Below are 22,278 nucleotides of genomic sequence, written 5' to 3' on the forward strand. Positions count from 1 at the left end.
GATGTGAGCAGAGTTGCTCTGACATAACATTAAAGACCAGAGAAAGCCTCCTGGGTTTCTCCAGGCCCAAGTCACGGGAGCAGGGAGGTGTGGTGGGTGTTCAGATGGCGACTTATTGTTAATCTGCATCCATGGATCTAGATTATTAGAATTCAAAGATAATTGGCAAGAGATTAAAAAGGGAAAAAGCAAAGTAGAATGCTAAGCAGCTTAAGTGATTAACGGTGTGATCTTTGGCAAACTCTGGATGAACTATAGTGAAACGGAAAGAGTGCAGGCTGAGCCCCAAATGTGACCCTAAAACCTGACTGCTCCATGTTTCCTTTCCTAAGAGTCTAAAGGGATGGAAAATCGTCTAGGAATAGTCTGGTAGACACTGGGGTGAAAAAAAGAAGTGCTCTTTTGACCACCATACTTTATTTTTAATACAAACAAGCCATAACATAAAAGGTTCCAGACATCGTTTAGACAAGAATACATTTTCTGTACTGTATCAAGCCATCATTTACAGATTAACACTGCACGAAATTTGAATGAGTAATTCTTAATTTGCTTACATTAAATATATGAAATGAGATTTGTGGGATAAGAATGCACAGATAAGAACTGACTCAAAGTCCTGGAATCTGGTTTCCATTCATTCCTTCACAATTTTCAAAGCCACACACATCTACAGAAAGAAGGCAGGTGCTCTCGATGCTGGACGTTATCTACACAGTGCTTCCTTCTCTTTGCTCCCTTGGTTCCCTGGGCCTGCCCAACGCAGCGTCATGGTGTCTCCTCAGTGGACTTCCAGTGGCTCCCATGGGGGTGGCCACTCCACCACGATGGCAGGAACTAGACCAGCTCATAGTATTTTCCAGTCTGAGGGTCAAAGTAGCAGTTGAGACATGGGTCATACAACAGAGTCAGCACTTCTTCATCTTCTTCCACACTCAGGTCCTCTTCTCCTGTGGGGAAGGGGAACCACAGACACATTAGCTGTTGGCCTTGCCCAGAATTCCTAAAGTGCCACCGAGAAGGGTGACAAGGCAAGGATCACCATCTCTCCCTGGAGATTTTCTCTATACAGGTGAATGTTAGGCTGGAAAGGAGGAACGGGGCAGAAATGGTTAGACTCCACAGAGGCAGTGCACGACTGAGAAGGAATGCCAGGGCCAGCTCCACAACGCAGGATAGAGCCACACAACCAGGGCCAGCTCTACAGTGCAGGATAGAGCCACACAACCAGGGCCAGCTCCGCAGCGCAGGATAGAGCCACACAACCAGGGCCAGCTCCACAGCGCAGGATAGAGCCACACAACCAGGGCCAGCTCCACAGTGTAGGATAGAGCCACACAACCAGGGCCAGCTCCGCAGCGCAGGATAGAGCCACACAACCAGGGCCAGCTCCACAGTGCAGGATAGAGCCACACAACCTCCACAGTGCAGGGTAAAGACCCCAAAACAAAATGGTGCAGAGAATGGCCTGGAGGGAAAAGAAAGGAACAGGGTCAAAGGACTAAATGAGTTATGTGCATTAGGATCAGGGAAACCTGGATGGCCTTCAAAACTTAATTATCAGACTTCTAAACTGCACAGACCAGAGCTGTGCCAAATGTAGAGCACTGTGGATCCAAGTCAGATTAGAAAATCTTTATTCATTCTGTTCTAAAAAGGCTTCCAAACAAATATGCACTCAAATAACGTTTGAATCATTTACATTATTTACAAATGTGGGACACATAACCCAGAGAACACAGGAAACCAGCTGATTTGCAGTTGAGGTTGTGGTGGGAAGTCTAAGCTTGGTCAGACATGGATTGATGGCTTGAATGAACTGAACACTGACTGCCTAAACTATTAGCATAGTTTCCAATAAATGGCATGAAGTTAAAAATGCTTGCCAGAATGCTGAGGGCCTCTGCATGCCCAGTGCTGTTAAGTGCTTTGGTGTCTGGGAGCGGGTCTTGTATTCTTCAGAAAGTCTGTGCCTTGACTTTTGAGCCAGCAAGAATGTGGTAAGGCTGGGGGGGGTGGTGGCACAACATTCCTCTCTTCACTAGCTCAGCCCATTAAGGACCAATGACAAAGTCTAAGGTTGGCTTCGAGAGGGCACTGAGCATGAGAAACAGATCTGCTACTGACAGAGGCTGCATAAGAGCTGTGTATATGTGTGAGAGGAGTATGTGGGTATGCACCTGTTCATGTGTATGTGAATGTGTATGGTAGCCAGGGATCAACGTCTAATGTCTTCCTCAGCTGTATCCCACCCTGTTTTTGAGACGCTATCTCCTTCAGAGCCTGGAGCTCACTGATTTGGCTAGGCTGGCTCACCAGTGAGCTCTAGGGATCCACCTGTTTCCATCTTGCTGGGATTACAGGTCTGCATTTCCATGCCTGGCTTTTGATTTGGGTGCTGGGGATCTGAACTAAGGTCCTCATGTTTGTGTGGGAAGCACTTTACTGACTGAGGTATCTCCCTAGTCCTAAAAATTTCTTTCTCAGGACCTTGTTCTATGAAGGCACATATAAAGGTCTATGATCTAACTGGGCTAGGCACAGAACTGAAATCTCAGTAATTAGGAGGTAGAGGGAGGACCATGAGTTCTAGGCCAGCCTGGGTTATCAGGATCCTGACCCTTAAGAAAGCAAAAGCCCATGGTCTTAAATGTTACTTCTCATTATATGGACAGGTGGTGGAGGGAGGATCCTATTTTACCCAGTTAAAATCAGAGCAGGCTGGCAGGATCACCATCAGGACACTGCCAAACTGGAGTTAGGTGTAAGGACTTGTGCTTGGACATGAGTGGAGCTTTGAAACCACACCACGGCCTCATCCTTCTTGCAACCGTTCAAAACATTTAACATCACCATTCCCAGAGCCAGACACTGAGCTAGGTGCCCGGGCACATAAGGAGTGTAAGAAATATCTTGTTCTTAGGTTGTGTGCAGTGCAATGTGCTGTCCCTTGACTCTTGTCAGTTGAATTCAGCACCAACAGTCCTTAAAAAGCAGGGTTTAAGCCAGGCGTGGTGGCGCACGCCTGTAGTCCCAGCACTTGGGAGGCAGAGGTAGGCGGATCTCTGTGAGTTCAAGGCCAGCCTGGTCTACATAGTGAGTTCCAGGACAGCTCGGGCTACAGGGAGACCCTTTCTCAAAAAGACCAAAAAACAAAGCAAAAACAAAACAAACAAACAAAAAAACAGGGTTTAAAAGGAAGGATTCCCTCTGCCCTACTTGCTGAGGGCAAGTAGGATGCCCATTGGCTGAGTCCCTAATGGTTTGGAAAGCACTTTCTCTTGCAGGAGCTCCTTAGGCATGCATGACACAGTAGACTAGGTACTAGGCATTAGGGAACCCATCTTGCAGACGAGGAAGCCAAGGCCTGCAAAGAGAAACAGTTCATCTGAGGTTGCCTGGTGAGTCAGAGGCAGAGCTGGGGCCAGTCAAGTTTCCAGCCTTAAGCTCAGTATTCCTTCTACTATACCCTTGTGAAAAACAATGACTAATCTGAGCTGGCTCTAGCATCTTGTGTTCTTACCTAATAAGCAAACCAAAGCCCCAACTCATTGTAAACGGTAAAAGAGGACTTAAGTCCAGTGATCAGAAACTGCCAAGCTAACTTCGAACTGGCACTTCCACTTTGGCCAATGCCATGGACTGTCTTAGTGCAGCTTTCATATACATGTGATGAAGGTTTCCTCCTCCTCCTCTCTGCAGTTGAGCCTAATCAGTTGCAGAGTGGTGCTGACCAATGTGTGAGTTCTTGTCTGCTCAAATAAATTTCAAAATCATAATGTGCCGACGCTGATCTTTTAACACCATGCTTGATGTTTTTGTGAAGGGGGTGGCATAACACATTTAATTGGACATTTAAACATGGGAAAGGGTAGAGAAATGTAAAGGTGTTGAAAAGGTACATTTTCAAACATCAATTTGGAAGCAAAAGAAATTTGATTTCTCATATTTCAAAAACTACTGATGAATATGAGAGTCCATGTGGGAGGCTGGGGATGGCAAGCTCAACAGGCCCAAGGGACACAGCCATCTTGATGAAGCCGACAGCAGCCCCTTCTGCTTCAAGGATGAGGGGAGGCATAGGGATGAGTAGTTTAGATTTGGTGGGGTTCCAGGAGGAGGTAAGAGGGCTACAGGGAAGGCATATTTTGGCTCAGCACAAGGCAGAATTCTCTAAATACTTGAACCGACCAGTAGATGGAAATGTCCTCCAGGGAGGGTGAAGGGCGTCTAGGGCAGTATATGTCTAGGATTTTGTAGATGAACCTGCATAGCACAGGGGACCAGATCCAATGACCCCTCTCTGATAAGCTTCGACTAGTGGGACTTATATCCTTGAAGTATGAGAGGACTTTGCTATCACCCACATTGGATTAATAGCAGTAGCTGAGCTGGGCACCTCGCAGAATTTCTAAAGAACAGGAAGTCCAAGAAATGCTGCCTTTCCTTTATTTCTTTGGTTGCCTTGAGAATGGCTCTGAGGCCCTGCTTCCACCCTTCTTCCTTCACGTGGAAAGGCTGAACGTTGCTTTCCAATGGGTGTGACCTAACAACACGAAACAAGCATCCAGTGAAGACTAAAGAGGTGTTGGGCTTGCTTCCGAAGAGGGGCTAAAAACATCCACAGTCCACAGATTCCAGCATCCCGGAGGATGGAGAGGATTGCTGAATGACTGTGGACTAGCTGCAGGTTCATCTGCTTCCTTGGACCTTAATTTCCTTGTTTCTAAACTAGTAATCACAACGTCTATGCCATACAGTTTTGTGGAAGCTTAGGCTGGATGTGGTGCTATGTGGTAATATCACAGTGCACACAGTAGTTGTTCAATAAATGATGGTTATCATTATAATTTAGGATAGTGATAAGATAAATCATGAACTATATGCTATAAATTTTTAATAACTCAAAAGCATCGATACAACTTTAAGGATGAAAGAAAGGCTTTTTAGAGGTAGGCAGCGAGACATTTAGACAGTGCAGTCAGAGATGATCCACATCCCATTTCTACCTCACTGAAGCTGAGATACTGGGGAAATTCACTGTGGAGTATTTTCTGCCTGTAAGTTGGGATGTTAAGAACACCTGCCATGGCTCCAGTGGGGGCGCAATAAGATAAAACTCATCATACAGCAAGTGCTTAATAAATGCTATGGCTGGCATCATGGCAAACAGGCTGGCTGTGTTGGGCAGGGGAGGGGCATGCTCATTTTCAGCTCACTTGTTGATGCTTTTACTACCGAGAGGAAAAAAAGTACAGAGGATTTGAGTAGAATCAAAAGCTCCCAACTAGTATGTGGGGCACTAGGATGAATGCATCTTTGAATAAAAGTCCTTAGACCTAAAATCATTTATGTTTCAGAAAGTAAAACTAAATTTTATATCAGGTATAATATGAAAGTCGTGTCGCTGAGGTACATGGTTTTGATTCATCACTCAGGGATCTGCCTTCTAATTCTCTGTTTTTACCAACACATTGGTTGGGCTGACCTTAAGCATATGAGCATTGTATCCTATATAATTGTTCAGTGTATTCTGTGCCTGTACTTTACAAAAAGATGGAGAAATTTTAAGCTGGTGCTGTTAAATTAGAAAGCTCAACATTTTACAACTAGCCAGGAGTCTTTGAAGATGAAAATAACTATTGTAATGGGCCATGGGTCTTTATCATCCAACTGCAAAGGGATCAAGGTGGATCCGATTCATTAGTGGAGGTTTTGCTATACAGTGCACACAAACCCGAGCAGTAACTGCTAGACAAATGCATTCGTTCCAATGTGTATCACTATAGAATGGGGACTTCATGCATTGTAATCATGGGGACTAACAGCTTTCGTGAGTTTTGTTACCAAAGCTTTAAATGGATGAATTTTAAAACTACCGACAATGATACTTGCACAAAAATTGGGTGAGTTTATGTATAATTTTACAATGAAAAAAGTACTTTAAACTTACATAAAAGGTTTTGTTTTCATTATAATTTAATTTCCAAAACCCTCAACTTAATCATTTTGCCATAGGAACCTCTATGTAATGAAATTATAATATCATTAAGCAATTACCACTATGATGTCAAGTGTTGGGGACTGCTTTGAAAGGTAATTATCTTGCGTGGGTATGGGGTAATTTTCAATTATGGTCTTGGATAGTGCAGAGTTTGTTTTTCCTTAAAATGCTAAATTGCTCTATTTAAAGACTGGCTATAGAAACTCCAAAAGGACAAATTAACAAATAAGACTATTTTCTGCTGCCAGGCTCAGAGCATCTGGACAGGGGTCCAAATTACATTTTCACTCTTCTCCTCATAATAAAGCCATTTCTAGTGAAATAAAATTACCTTTCAGATAATAATCTATTTACAAACGTTCAGCTTCATCCACTTTGAAATTGGTTAATAGCAAAAACAGAAGAAAATCCAGCAGAGCCAGACCAAATGCAGTGATATTGACTGTCCTCCCTCAGTTAGATCAGCTCGGGTAAATAACCCCTTGAGAGCCAATTAATAGAAATGTTAATTATCTATATTTAATGCATTTTAACTGTGGATAATAGAAAACCTATACATGCAAGCTAAGGCTTAAAGCTTGCAAATAAACGACAGGGTATCACTATCAGATTTAAAATCTCCGAATCAAGGCACTCTACTTGGTTTTCGATTTTCTGATGCTGCCATCTAGAATTTTTTTTGGAAAACATTAATGCATTTTCTCTTCTATAGATCTTGAGAAATGATTGACTGTATTTTTATGTGCATACTAATACACTATTGTTTAAGCAGTTCACCAGTGAGGGGTCACCGTGTGGAGCAGTCTGCCTGACAATCAATAAAGATGACATTTGAGATAAGATTCTGCTGAGTACCCATTGCCACAGTCTTTCGCCAACATCCCTCAGAACAGGGTAAAAGTAACTCATGACAGAGTCTGCAAAGTGCTGAATTTTGGTCTTTGGCAAACAGGCTCTTTCAAACTGGAGGAAGAGGTAAGACCAAGTGGGGTAAAAATGTTTGAGAAGATGCTCTAGGCTAGAAAGCTGTATTTTTTTTCCCCCACAAAATTTGTGTCATCCTTGCGCAGGGGCCATGCTAATCTTCTCTGCATCGTTCCAGTTTTAGTATATGTGCTGCCGAAGCAAGCATGCTGTATTTCTTTTGGAAGGCAAATAATGTCATGGTTATAGGTCAGGTGCCACGGGGAAACAAATCGCTTTTGTAAAAACTAGTGGCCGCCTTTTATTTTAAGGGTTATGCTATGGGATTTGAATGGTTAATTAGGGGGTACTGCAATTTCATTCTTTCCAGGTTGTGTCTACTATAAGTATAGGTGTATTTCGTTACATGTGAGGGTGACTCTGTAGCCACACTATTATGTTTTGAAGCCTACAGAGCTCATAGCTTCAGAAGAGTATGCCTTCTAGCACTGGGCTAATGGAATATGAATTCCCTTTCCAGCAAGGGAAGCTGGGCCTCCATGCTTGGGTATTGTGGGTTTCCTGTTGTATCTGTTGGTATTGGTAGGGATGGTTGTAGAAGAGGGAATAGAGAGTCTTGGACACCAGCAACATGTTTTCATTTCTATCAGAAAGTTCTCTTGGAATGCCCCTGGAAAAGAAGGTGCATCTTTATAAAGTGAGTGTTGCTAGATCAGAACCCCTGTGCTCTTTTCTCCACAGAGAAGACAGTCCTGGTCCTTGGCAGGGATTTAAGAGGAAATATCTCTCAGCCCCAGGCTTAAATTGCAAACAAAAGGCAATGGGTTGCTTCATGGAAGGGGAAGGGGAAAGGGTACTATTTTAAGAATGTTGTAGAGGGACTAGAGAGATGGCTCAGCAGTGAGGAACACTCACTGTTCTTCTAGGGGATGGAGGCTCAATTCTCAGCACCCACATGGCGGCTAACAACTGTCCGTAACTCCAGCTCCAGGGGATCTGACACCCTCTTCTGGCCTCTGTGGGCACTGCACGCACATCGTGCACTTACATGCATGCGGGCAAAATACTCATACACATAAAATAAATATAATAAATATTTTTAAAAATGCCATAGAAAAATTATGAATCCTTCTGTAAATTAGAAGTTGAGCTGTAGGCACTGGAGTCTACATAGAGTACTAAAAGAGGTCTGCTGAGGACTGGACCGATAGCTCAGCAGTGCTGAGGACTGGACAGACAGCTCAGCAGTGCTGAGTTTGATTCCTAGAGCCTGTAATCCCAGTTCTGGGGAGGTGGACATAGGCAGATGCCTGTGGCAAGCTCCAGATCAGTGAAAAACCCTGCCTTATAAAACAAGGTGGCTGACTCCTGTGCAAGGCAGACCTCTGGCTACCACAGGCACATGTGCATATATACCCTATTCACACATGCACACACATAAAGAGGACTGCTGAATCCAGAAAGCTTCAAGGAAAGAAAGCTGATTAAATGAAAAAGCATCAGAGTAGACATTGTACTTTTGTGGTTCTTACTGACCTAAACAAGCTGTGGTAGCTGCAGATGGTCAGGCAAGCCTCTGGTAGGTCCTCCTACATATTCAGTGTGTGAACCAGGTTGTTCCACTAACTTCCCTGTCATGAATGATGTAATATTACCCCATAATAGGCAGTGTTGGGAGATGCCATCACCAGGAAAATTCCACACAGTGCAGGGCAAATACCAGTACCTTATTATGCTTCTGTTACCTTATATCACCAATACTGCTCTTTTGGGGGATGCTCTCTGTCTCTCTCTCTCTCTCTCTCTCTCTCTCTCTCTCTCATGTATTTGTGTTTTTCTTAAGGCAGGGGTCTTCCTCTATAGCCCAGGTTGGCATCAAACTCAAGATCTTCCTGTTTACTCTTTCTGAGTGCTGTGATCCCAAGTGTGCACTAGCTCACACTGTCCTATGTCTCCCATGCACCAAATACTCACGAGGTTTTCGTGGAGTGCTTACTGTTTCCTGGACAGACACTGCTTAAGGCACTGGGGTACAACCCGTGCTTGATGAAGCAACAAGCAACACTCTCAGACTACTAGGTAAATGTCAAGTTGTAAACACAATGACCATGAAAGAGCTCCTCTGTTGATGCAGGCAGGCAGCCCGAGAGCCATCTCTGTCTGGCTGGCTGTAAGAAGTGACAAGATTTCTGGAAATTCTTTACTACTAATTTGGATATTGCTAAAAAATTAGCATTTAATACCTATTTATATCTTGTGGGAGACTAATCACTGTTCATAAAGGGATGTCCTATGTGACACTGCCATAAAGGAGGTACAAGAATGTTATTTTTATGAGACTCTAATAACTCCAAAAACACTTTGGAGTGCCGCGCTTACTCAAAATCTGTGTGAATTGTAGAAGAGGTCTACAGGCTGAAGGGAGAGGTGATTATTATTCCATTTCAGAGCTGGTAGGCATGAATAATTTAAGGGTCATATCTGTAAAGGAACAAATGTCAAAAACAAATTGACAACTATTCTTCCAGCAAAGTACAGTTCATGTTTAAAAGGTCAACTTGGTAGTTTTCTTGAGTAAGTTCTGAAATCTTCACTTCCCATTTTACATTTCACATGGGCTCTGAGAAAACACTTTTTTAGTGAGTGTTAAAGGCACTGGTGCTTGTGGTAATTGATATTCCGCAAGCGTATTACAGCCCAGGAGGCAGTGTGGAGAGCCGGCCAAGTCTCCTTCCAGCTGGGTGGCAGGGATCAGAGCTTAACTCTGTGAGTACTACGTGGTTTCTGCCCAGTGCTCGGCTCACTTGAAGATGCTGTTTATACACTTGAGGCATTCTTGCTAAGCAGAAACTGGCTGGGACACAAAGTCCTACAGGATAAGAGAGGGACAAGAATCGTGGACTCGAGTGCCAGATGTAACTCATGTACTTCCTTTTGTACATCCCAGGCACATGTTCTACAAATCTATATACATCAGGTCATCAAGCTGTTCCCTGCTGCTAACATGTGGTCCCACCTCCAGTTGCCCCAATGCACATTGGCCTCTCCATCTGGGAAGAAGGCAAGGTGGTCCAGGGCACCGTTTCACAGCCTTGGTAAAGGTGAACTATGTGAAAGATGGGGGTGGTAACAGTACCCGTACTTTGTAGGCTACTGTGGGAACCAAGGTGCATGTGAAGGCCTGGACAGAGGAAGACAGAACAAATATTAGCTATTATTTTTGTCCCAGAAGTCTGAAGGCAGAAAATCCCTTTTTCTCTGTGACTCCATCTTCCAAAATCCCACTCACAAAGCAGTGACGCCGCTCAGCAGAAAGAAGCCAAGGGGGAGGCGGCTCGAGCCTGGCTTGGGCTCTAATGGGGCATTTGACCCTGGGGAGCCATTTACTCCTTAAGGCAAACAGTGATCGGAACTGAACCAGTTTCTAACTGGCTCATCAGGGCCCCAGGGTAGGACTCGGAGACCCTAATTCTTCCCTTCTTTTATATATTAGGATTTCACCTGAAATGTCCTTTGAAGTAAGTTTTCACTACTTATAAATATAATGCAGAAGTCACTGCCATCATGTTTGATTTCTCAAAGTCTACCAATACACAAAATACTGGATTGAGGCAGGAACTCGGAGGTCAGGTCTGTGAACCACTCCGTTTTTCAAGGGTTGCTGTAGGAAATGGCCAAGGGAGGAGCATGTCTCACCTTCCCTCCCTTTCTTTCTTGTCTTTTTCTAATGAGAATTCAGAGAAGCTAATACATACCAGCAATGCACAGCGACCTGGGCCTGGGAGTGAGCAAACTGGCAAAGTCTCTGTCTGCTCTTTTTTAAATTTTAAATTTTATTTATTATTTTTATTTTATGTGTATGCGTGTATTGCCCGCATGTAGGTAAGTGCACCTGTGTCGTGCAATGCCCGAGGAGGACAGAAGAGGCTGTCGGATCCCCTGGAACTGGAGTTACGGACAATTGTTAGCTGCCAAGGGGTGCTGAGATTCAAACCCAGGTCTTCTGCAAATACAGCCAGTGTTCTTAACCGTTGAGCCATCTCTCCAGCCTCCAAGTCTCAAACTGAGGAAAGAACCTGAAGGAAATATTGGAAGGGAGGGAGGGAGGGAGGGAGAGGGAGAGGGAGAGGGAGAGGGAGGAGAGAGAGAGAGAGAGAGAGAGAGAGAGAGAGAGAGAGACAGAGAGAGAGAGGAGATAGCAGGTGGGAGACTGAGGACTGAGAGTCTTTGGCAAGACTCTGGGAAGGCCTGTCAGGTGACAAGTTACATGCGAAGACCTAGGTTGTGGAGGCCTATGGGCCAGAGACCCCAGCTCTTGGCCTTGCCTTCGATTTCATCAACTGTGGTTACCTGCCATTTTGAATAAGGAAAGGTGGGAAGGCAGGAGGCCCAGACTGAGGCACTGGTCAGAGGTCTCAGGTCTCTCGCTCTTTGTCCTCTCCACGTCACTAAGAGCATAGTGGTTTAGCCCTGGAGCTGTTTCGTTTTTTTTCTGATTGATCAGGAACTCTCAATATAAAATTTTTTTTTTTTCAGTTACTGGTTTTTTAAAAAATACTTTATTATTTTTATTTTATGTGTATGAGTGTTTTGGCTGCATGTATGTAAATGCACCTGTGTAGTGCAATGCCCTCGGAGGTCAGAAGAGAGCATGGGATTTCCCTGGAACTGGAGTTACTGATGGTTGTTAGCTGTCATGTGGGTGCTGGGAATTGAACCTGGGTCCTCTACAAAAGCAGCCAGTGCTCTTAACTGCTGAGCCATCTCTCTTGCCCCAGTTCCTGGCTTTGTATACTAGGTTTTAAATAGATAATCCATTTATCTGGTTCAAAACTCAAGAGTGTAAAGATATAATAGTTGGGCTCTGGGGCCAGGCTGTTAGCATTCAAAGCCTAGCCTTGTATTTTTTTGTGGTATGACCTTGGGCAAGTCATTTAAGAACTCCATGCCCCAGTTTCCTCTGCTGTGACACACAGGGTTTCCTCCCCATGATGGCATGAGAATTAAATTCAATGACTTAGCACAGTGCCTGGCACTGAGTGCCAATGAATGAATAATGCAACAGAAACTCAGGAAGAGTCCCAGAAGACCAGAGCCCTCCCCAACCCCCTTTCAAATGATGATATAAACTGGAAACCTGCCCCACTGTTATTTTTATTTATTTTTTTACAGTAAAACTAAAACTTTATAGAGAGATGGCTCAGCGGTTAAGAGCACTGACTGTTCTTGCAGAGGACCTGGGTTTGATTCCCAGCACCCACATGGTGGCTACGAACTGTCCTTAACTCCAGTTACAGGGGAATCTGAAGCCCTCTTCTGACCTCAGTGGCATTGCACAACACGGGTGCACTCACATACGTGCAGGCATTACACTCCCACACATAAAATAAAATAATAAAGAATATATTTTAAAAAACTAAAACTTTATTTGAACAGATGAAAAATAGAGAAATATTTACACAGAACTTGAAGGGAGAAATGGCAAAAGTTATCTAAGCATATATGAAAGAAAGAACTTTATGATTAATATTAGGAGAAATTAAAACGATTACAAGACAGTGCTAGTTAAAAAGTTGTGTATAACTTTCAACTAACAGACAATTTCAGTGAAATGAACCATTTCCTAAAAAGATGAAAATTACTAAAACTGACTCAAGAACAAAAAGAAAATTTGAAGTGAATGTAAATTAAATATTGAGTTCTTGTCACAAAGAAAAGCCCAGAGTCATGAAACTCTATAAACATTTAAAGAAGTCCCAGTTCTTGACAGACTGCCACAAAGCAGAATGGGAGGGATAATTCCTCCAATCATTGCACAACTGACCCATTATTTTTATCCTGCAAATAACTTATGGGAATGGATGGAAACCCCATCTCAGTGAATCAGCAAGTACCAGCAAGTAATAGGCTGCCGAAAATCTCAACATTGCTGTGGCGAGATTAAGCAAGTAGGAAACAGTAGTTTTGATGCTATTAATTAACTACAGACCATCCAAGCATATCAGAACAGGAGGTGGTGAACAAACAGGAAACATTAGTTCATTAAAGTATTAAGTATAAGCTCATGAAAAAAGGAGAGTGGACAGCCGAAAGAAAATCGGGGTGACAGGCAGAGGGGTGTCCTTCATCTGGTTAACACGGACCAGCTTGCTGCTGCAACTCCTAGTATTTGTGAATTTGTCCTCAGTGGAAGTTCTGTTTACTTTCAACATAATACAGCTCCTACGGCCAGAACTGAGCTTTGCAGTGGCGACCTGAAGATATCCTTCCAGTCACTTATCACTAATATATATGCCTTTGCTCAAGGACCATGCTCTTGGTTCCCTGGGTTTATTTAGGACACTTAACATATTATTTGTTCCTTCACAGCAAGGTCTCCTCCTGACAGCTAAGATTCTATTTTTCTGTCATAAGTAATTATAAATGTACACTTCTAAAAAGATTCCCAATTTGAGGGGCATAATGCATTTCAGATGGTAAATCACAGAGCTATCTCTATCCCTTGGGTGGCCACAAAGTACAAGTCAGATGCATGACCTCTCACTCTGAATTCTCCACACCTGAAGAAAAATGGGCTGCTCTACTTTCTCCCTGGGGCAGTTGGGTGGCAAGGGAGGGAGGACCTGACCCTGTTGTTAGAACAATTTATATTGGTTTCACTTTTTTTAAAAAAACAAACCTTTAGAAACAGTGCTTCCATCTTCAAAATTCAACCCAGAAAACTGTCTCAGGGCCTGACTTGAGGACATTTGTCACTCCAACCATGCACTTGAATGCACCTGAGTTTCCTCTCATCCCTGCCGTCTCAACCTGTTTTCACCAAAGATTCTTTTTGTTTGTTTCTTTGTTTTGAGACAGAATCTCAAGTAGCACAGATTTGCCTGGACCTAGCACAGGATGCTCTTGAATTCCTGATTTTCCTGTCTGAGTTGCAGAGTGGTGGGATTATAGGCGTGTGCCACCATGTCTGGTTTTATGCAGTGTTGGATGTGGAACCAAGGGCTTTATCATGCTAAGCAGGCACTCTAACTGAGCTACATCCCAGTCCAAAGATATGTCAGTGTTTATCTTCCACACAGTCCTGATGTCCGGGTTCACTGCTCCTAACCAGAAACTAGAGTCCATCTTCATGGCTCTCAGCAACAGAGGGTACACCACGGGCATTTTCATCCCAGCTCCCTACCAGAGTTCACACTACCTGGCTCTAATGCAAAGGCTGCTTCTCTGTATTGAGGAAACCTTGTATTGGCATAGACCTTTAACAATGGGGTCATAATCTGAGAAACTGTTGTGAAAATGTCATAGTGTATCCTAATTTATGTGATCTTGAACGGCACAGCTTGATCACTTGATGTGGCCTCCTGATGCGATCAAGAAACACAGTAAACAGGAGATGTATGAGGCTGCTGCTGCTGTAACATGGCATGCTGTTTTATAGTAAACATTTTTTATGAGTAGTAATATATTCTAAAATAATAAGGGGCTGGATAGATGGCTCAGGGGTTAAGAGCACTGGCTGCTCTTGCAGAGGACCCAGGCTCGGGTCCCAGTACCCACATGGTGGCTAACAAGCACTGTAACTCCAGTTCCTGGGGAGCCGATGCCCTCCTCTGACTTTTGTGGACATTACACACATGTGGTGCACTTACATACATGCAGGTAAAACATTCATACACATAAAGTGAAAAAAAAAGATTAAAAAGTATAGTAAAGTACACGAGCCAGTATAGTTCGTTATTATCATGTATTAGGTACTTTATGTGTGCTAGACCTTTAATTGCTGGTGGCACAGTAGGTTGTTTACACAACCATTCCACAAACACATGAGCAATGTGTTCTACTATGATGTTATGACAGTTGTAATGACAGGATACCAGGAACTAGAAAATTTCCAGGTCCATTACAGTCTTTTAGGACTGGCATCATAGGTGAGGTCCATTTTTGATCAAAACATCATCACACAGTGCGTGGCTGTTCCCTGTGGTGCTGCTCTGTTATTATAATACCAGTAGCTGGTGTTCGGCGGGCACTGTTCTCAGAGCGTCAAAGACATACCTCACTGTCTCTTTACAAGAAAGCAGTGGGGGCAGGGAGACACATTGTCTTCTATCAGGACTTTATAAAGGAGGCAACCAAAATTTAGAGTGTTCATACAGTGGGACTTGGGAGAGTTGGAAATCAGATGAGGGCCGATTTGTATGTACCAAAGTACCAAAGCCATGCTTATAATGCCTTCAACTATATTTCGCCTTGGGTTTGGCCTTCAGAACAGGGACAGTTCACCTCTCTAATCTGTTTAGAAAAGAACTTCCCCTAAAAGATGAGGCACAGGCCACCTCAGTTTGAATGTGCAGCCACATGACCAGTAATGAACTGGTATCTCACTGTGACCAAATTTCTCTATTTGTAGCAAATGGTTTAGTTTTTTTTTTTTTTTTTTTTTTTTTTTTTTAATGTATAGCATTCTTTTGTATTCTCACCTTGAGCACTCAAACTTCCAGAGGAATCCAGAGGCTGCTCCACTGGTTGTTGACTGGGAGGGACGATAGGTGGGCTCAGCATGCTTAACCAGTCCCTAAGAAGAAAAGAAAGGGAATCAGTAACTGCTGCAATTCCATAAAGATTTAATGTTTCCCCTGGATTTTCAATTCTCTGGGGTTTCCACAAAGAAACACTTTATCTTCCTTCATGGTTCAGAAAGATAAGATGTCCAGGTAATTAGTAGTCTTGTAAAATGGTTAATAAGGAGTTGATCATTTAACCAATTAGTTGTTTGATAAAACATCAAACTAAATGGATATATAATTCTCTCAAAAGTTTATTAGTATTGCTATTAAGCTTTAGCCTATTTGCATTTTTTTACATTTATGGATATATGTGTGTGTACACATGGCTCCTGTGTGACAGTCAGAGGACAACTTACAAGAGTGGGTTTTCTCCTAACGTGGGTCTCAGGGATTGAACTCGGTCATTAGGCTTGGTGCAAGCACGTTTATCCACTGAGTTGTCTCACTAGCCCTGTACCACAGTCTTTTTCACATAAGGAAATTATTTCAGTAAATCAGAAGAAATAGAGCAGAGATGACGCTCTTTCTGATCTTGGGTGAGAGAGCTTGACACAGTCACTTATGTCCTGGATGATAACGTTCTCCATCTGAGTAAGCGGAAGTCAGTCTTGGAGCTGATGTGGAAAGCCCCTTTACTTACCTTCCTCCTCTTCTCTCTCTGTCTCCTGTCCTTCTGCTAGATACTTGGGTGGGTACAATTCATGTGGGTTCTCTTTAGAAGGCACGAATCAAATGTTTCTCATCTCTACACTGGCTCCTGAGCTTCTTAGGTGAAAAGGGCCAGGAAGGGAATGGAAAGGATTTTCCAGTATGAATTCTGCTTCTTGCATGGACACTGGCGGCCTCTATTGTTTACCCTTTCCTTCTAAACAGAAGCCTGTTCTTATGACTTAATATTTCTTTCTGAATTTCTGTATTTCATAGTATTAATCTACAATGAAAGCAGTCCCAACCAGCAACTAAGAACAGCAGTTTTCAAGGCCAGTCTCAGCTCCATGTTCCTGAAAGTAAGAACTTGGCCAAATCATTTAATGCTGCCCAGTGACTGTACAGAGTTTGGTTTACAGAATTAGAGGAAAAACGTCTGGCATGCATCTGAGTACAGTGTTATCACTAAGTAAACTATGTTACTGTTCAGCTATGTTACTATTACCAAGGACGCTCATGTTGTGGCCTAGCCTACAAGGACAAACCAAGGTGGGGCCATGGTTTTGCTGGGATTAAACTAGTGAGATGGAAGAATGTTTGCCAGATTATATAGTTGAGGTTTCCACTTTGTAAGTCACTTATTCTTTCAGTATAAAAGCATTTGAATGGAAGAATTACTGAATTCCTACTTGTAATATTTTAAGAGACTTTCAATCATTGCTTAGAGCTATCCCTAGATTATGATGGGCAAAATAAGTGAGGTGCGCATGCTGTGTAACTGAATTTCATAATAACGCATTAAGGACCTCAGAAGGGATTTGTCATAGACATTCAAGCTAATGGGACATTTTCTGATAAGCACCTGTTATTTAGTCCATTTAATTACAGCAGACCAAAAATTCCAGTATTATAGAAAATCATGAGGTCATGTACAAATTACCAGCCCGGTAACCTCATTACTCACTAAGAGTGATGAGAAACAGGGATGAACAGGAGGAAATAACCATCTCATTGGAAGACACCCCTGCTACTGGCCAGGAGCAGGACAGGAACACAGCAGCAGGCGGCACTCCTATTCTTGGTCCAGGGAATGTGGGAAATGTGAATGGCATCAGTGTTTGAATGTTAGGCCAATGACCTGGTGGCATTCCTTCTCAGCTGTATGCACGGACAACATAGGGTTCATGTTTTCAGATTAAACAATAATTTCAGATTTAAAGAGGAAACAAAAAGACTGCAAAGAATTTGTATAAATCTTTTACCCAGATTCTTCAACCATTTCATTATATTTACTATTAATCAACCTAACTGATCAATCAATCAGAGGTTTTAAACTATGGTCCATGGGCCAAGTCTATTCCATTGTCTTTTTTGTGTAATATGAAAACTAATTTGCATATATATATATATATATATATATTTGGTTTCTTTGAGGCAGGGTTTTCCTGTAGCTCCAGCTGGCCTGGAACTCACTCTGTAGACCAGGCTGGCCTCCATCTCACCAAGATCTGCCTGCCTCTGCTTTCTGAGTGCTAGGATTAAAGGTATGTGACACCACGCCTGGCCCCTTGACCATTTATATTTTCATGTGGTTAAAATGAACACAATGCTTCATTACACATGAAAATTATAAGCAATTCAAACTTCCGTGTCCATGGATGAAATTTCACTGGATTGCTGCCAAGTCCTTGTGTTCCCATAACGTCGTGGTTACTGTGGCACTATGACAGGGTAAGTGTTCATTATTTGGTTCATCACAGGAACCATTTGAAGGTCGCTTGTCTCTACCTCGAACTCACACTGATTCCTGTGATAGTAACCCAGTGCCACATGTTCATACTCAGCTTTATCTCTCCATATTAGTAACTCCTTTAAGGCAGCCAGGAATCTGGCTTTCATTATCCTTGGGGGATTTACTTATTTTATGGGTCCAGAACACACCCAAAGTAGTGTCCAAAATACTAAATCAAATACATAAAAATATGAAAACAGAAACAAAAACAAAACCAACAGATCATCCTCCTACAAACCCACTTTAGCCCTCCTACAAACCCACTCTGTATCTCCTACAAACCCATGCTGTAGCTCTCTCTACTTTCAGATTATTTTCTTCTTTAGTCAAAATATTCGGCCCCAGATTTTCTTGGGAGAACCCTTCTTGGCCTTCTTCGGTGTGGTTATATTATTCATGCAAAACAGAGTTATCTGCATCTGTCTGCATTGTACTTTCTAGGGTTTTATTTTCCTTCCGTCATTCCTGATTTATGTTATTTTTAAAACTGTCATTGAGTAAATGAAGCCTGAACAATTCAAAAATCAAAAATGCACAGAAAGATGTGCTCAGGTGAGTTGCATCCTCCTTTCCCTCCATGGATTCCCCTCTGGTCTGTCCCCACCAGCCCTCACTGTAAAACTAGCTCCTCACTGGTTCTGACTTCATCTTTCTGTTTCATCTTACAAAAGAAAGTCCATCATACTTCTTCAGAATAACCGTTCCTTCTTGGCATGCAACGGCTATTTTGTATTTTGATTTTTTTCGGCTTGTAGTGTATTGTGGACACCACTCCATTTTCTTGGCAAAGGGAGCATGCAACGGCTATTGTTTTGTATTTTGATTTTTTTCGGCTTGTAGTGTATTGTGGACACCACTCCATACTACTTCCTAGGCAGCTTCCTCATCCTTTGTTGTGGCTGCATAATGCTTCAACATGCAGATCCACTGTCATTTATTTCACCACTGTCCTGTATTTGGGCATGTTTCCAATACTTGCAATCACTGAAATTAACACAGCAATGAATAATCCTTGGCATAGCCCTTCTTATACACTTGGAAGTCTTCAAGGTAAGTTCCTAGAAGTGGGATTCCTGGAACAAAGGGCAACTGCATACTTGGAGCTGTTAGATAATGAGAAATTCCCTCCACAGTGCACCCATCTGCTCTCTTGTCAGCGATGTATGAGTGTGACGGGTTCCCAGGAGCAAAGCTACAACCCCTTTCAGTTTCCAAATACTTCCCAACCTGAGACAAGACAATTTTCCTCTGTCTTTATTCTCGTTATGAGTAGAATTGATTGCATTTTCATATGCTTAAGGCCATTTAAGAAATATATATGTGTGCATACATGCATATGCATGTGATTATATGTACATATGTTTGGATGCATCTCTCTTTCCATTCATCCATCCTTTTCACCTTCCATCATGGTTTCTCTCCTCACTTGTTCATTTGTCTTTGCTGAGAGTTTTGTGCTACATAAAAAGTTTTTTTATTTTTTGTGCAGTCAAATGGATCAATATTTTTTATAGCCCCTGTATTTGGAGTCATAGAAAGCTTCTCCCTACAGTCACGTTTTTATAGCAATCACCCATGTTTTCTTCAAGGAACTTGCCCGGCTTTGTTTTTTTAATTTAATTTTATTTCTAGTGTTTTGCCTACATGTATGTAGGTGCACCAAATGCATGCAATGCCCACAGAGACCAGAAGAGAGTGCTAGACCCCCTGGAACTGCAGTTACAGATGGTGGTGAGCCACTATGTGGGTGCTGGGAACTGAACCTGGATCCTCTTCAAGAACAGTCAGTGCTCTTAATCACTGAGCCATCTCTCCAGCCCCCAGGCTTCAATTTTTATGTTTAGATTTCTGATCCATTCAGAGTCTATTCTAGCATATGGTGTATGATTATTCTGGTGTAAGGTGAGCATCTAATTTTAACCTTTTCAAGACTAGGGTTCTATTGACAACTCACAATATTTTAGCATAGATTTGGAAGATTTCATGCAATGAAAACTTTAAAGTAACACATTTGTTTAGTTGTATAAGCTAAAATTTTAAAAGAGGTTTGCATATTAACAAAAATATGGAAAACGTTGGGCTCAACATAATCAATCAGGACTTTTTTCTTGTAAGACATTCCAGATCCTGTAAAACTCCATGGCTGTCCTGTGAGGGGTAGAGAGGATGTAGTACTGTCCCATTTATGCCCAGAACTCTCGTGCCTTTGGGGACTACACAGCACACCTAGAGAAATGCTGCTGCAGCTCACGCTATGCTCTTGCCCGAGGTATGGTCTTCCGTCTCCTCTTTTATTCAGTGTGAGATAAGACCCAGTGCTTTGTGCATGTTACTCAAGAGTGCTGCCATAAGCAACATCCCTATGCTCTTTTAAAAAAGGTTGCCTCATATATTAATAGTACTGCTTTTTTTTTCAAACATTCCTTTATCTGGTGACTTGTTCATAAGCAGTCAATGGTCTAGCAACTGTATCCTACATATTTCCCTTTCTGTATGTGCTGTTTAATGCCAATCCATTGACTCTGGATCAACTCCTTTAAACCTCCACACCTCCCCTTATGGAAATAGAACACATACAGTGAACGGGGAATTCTGGCTCAGGTCCTTTTTAAAACACGTCTATCACAGTTTTCGTTCTGAGCCATTTCCTTCAGATTCTGCCCCCCCCTCCCCGCCATGTTCTGGAATCTCTTCTTGTTTAATTATTTCCACTGTTGTCCTTTCCTGCAGTCAATATTCTGGGCAGTTTCGTCAGCTCTCACTATAATCTCTTTAGCCAATGGCTGACTCTCACCCTGTACTGGAAGGCCTCACTCAGTTCCTATGGCAGATAAACATCCTTTCCCATCAGGTCTGCTCTTTGAGCATGTGCAAGTTTCTTTTCCCTCTCTCTTGGTATGATGTCCCTGGTAGGTCTTCCAACACATCCTCCTTCTGAAGAGGTTCCTAGCCCCATGTGTAAATGCTGAGAACTACCAGACAATGTGTTTTACTCCAGTCAAGGCAGTAGAATAATTTTAAATACCAACCATACAAAAATACACTTATAAATGCAGTGAAAAGGAAGAATAAAAACCATCTTGTGAATTTTAACAATGTACAGATTGATGAAATTTTTAGTTAAAAAGGAGCACCAGTTTTTTTTTCTTTTTTCACACAATCTGCATGCCAGACAGTGAACATTATTTGAGGAGAGCTGAAGCAGACATTTACAGAACTGAAGACAATATCCTCAGTTAAGGCAGACCATGACTACAGGCTGGGAGGTGGCTTAGTGGGTAAGGTGCTTTCTGTACAAGCATGAGGACCTGAGTTTGGATCCCTACACATGGGGCCCAAACTTGGGTATAAGCCCAGCACTCCTGTGGTGAGATGGGAGGTGGAAACAGGAGCTTCCTCAGAAGCTTGGGCCAGCTAGCCTGGCATACACCAAGGAGAATGACAAGAGACCTTGTCTTAAACAAGGTAGAAGGTGAAGGCTAACAGCTGAGGTTGTCCTTTGACATCCATACCAACTCAGTGGCATGTGTTCATCCCCCACAGTCAGATACATGAACACACCCCCAACGCAGATACACAAAGATTTTTTTAAAAGATAGTGTATTGCTTCAATTCCTATATTTGGACAAGATTTTGCTAAGACAATTTTATACACTTATTTTACTAAAGTGCTTTCTATAAATGCATATATCTACATAATAGACAAAACACATGAGAGCAAGTCAGCTAATCATCGCTTTGTGTATAGTAACTGTTTACTGAACTCCTACCAGCCAGGCCTGGGGACTACAGGGGACCTTTATTTTGGTTCCTGCCTGGGGAGTGTCATGGTTTGACGGAAGAAGCATTCTAGTGAACAGAAAATGACTACAGACCAGGAGCTGTACTCGCTGGCTAACCTGGACGACCAGCTTATCTGTGAATGTCCTTAAAGGGATTCCTTTGCAGTGGGGTGGCCTGTAATCTTGTAGACATTCAGGTGGCTGTTTGGAGAGCACTTATTTTCAGAGACATAAAACATGACACTATCACGGTGCTCAAATATCTGCCACCATAATGCTCTGGGTCAGAGGAGCCAGCCAGTAAAATACTTTTCACAGAGGCTCTTCTGTGAGGAATTTTGCAATTTTGTAGCAACATCTATCCAATATTTAATGACATTCATTTGGTACCAATGATTATTTCTTATTCACTGAAAGAAAACCTGATTTTAAAAGTCTTCTATGGTTTAGGAGCAAGGGTATTAGTAAGGAAGAAAGGGGGGGAAGTGGGGCACCTTAAGTAGGAAAACCATGATAGAGGGGTGAGACGATACAAGAGAGAAACAATGCCTAGCTAGTCAC

At 42.6% G+C, this 22,278-nt stretch overlaps 1 protein-coding gene and 1 non-coding gene across 13 annotated transcripts in view; both read right to left on the minus strand.

Moving 5' to 3' along the window:
* Nucleotides 1–395: 395 nt before the first annotated feature.
* CUNH3orf67 (chromosome unknown C3orf67 homolog) overlaps nucleotides 396–22,278 on the minus strand; it is a 273,967-nt gene continuing 252,084 nt past the window's right edge. For all 12 annotated transcript variants that reach the window (XM_029567378.1, XM_029567377.1, XM_029567376.1 and 9 more), the window contains 2 exons: nucleotides 15,409–15,503; nucleotides 396–950 (listed from right to left, as the gene is read on the minus strand). In XM_029567378.1, the coding sequence (XP_029423238.1) occupies nucleotides 838–950; nucleotides 15,409–15,503 (208 nt within the window). In that variant the 3' untranslated portion in view covers nucleotides 396–837. The remainder of the gene's footprint in view (nucleotides 951–15,408; nucleotides 15,504–22,278) is intronic.
* On the minus strand, nucleotides 7,027–7,136 carry LOC115071706. Its single transcript, XR_003850793.1, has one exon. It is a non-coding gene; the product is annotated as a U6 spliceosomal RNA (small nuclear RNA).

The sequence above is a fragment of the Nannospalax galili genome, unplaced genomic scaffold (assembly GCF_000622305.1).
Source record: "Nannospalax galili isolate Female #2095 unplaced genomic scaffold, S.galili_v1.0 scaffold561, whole genome shotgun sequence".
Classification (NCBI taxonomy): domain Eukaryota; kingdom Metazoa; phylum Chordata; class Mammalia; order Rodentia; family Spalacidae; genus Nannospalax; species Nannospalax galili.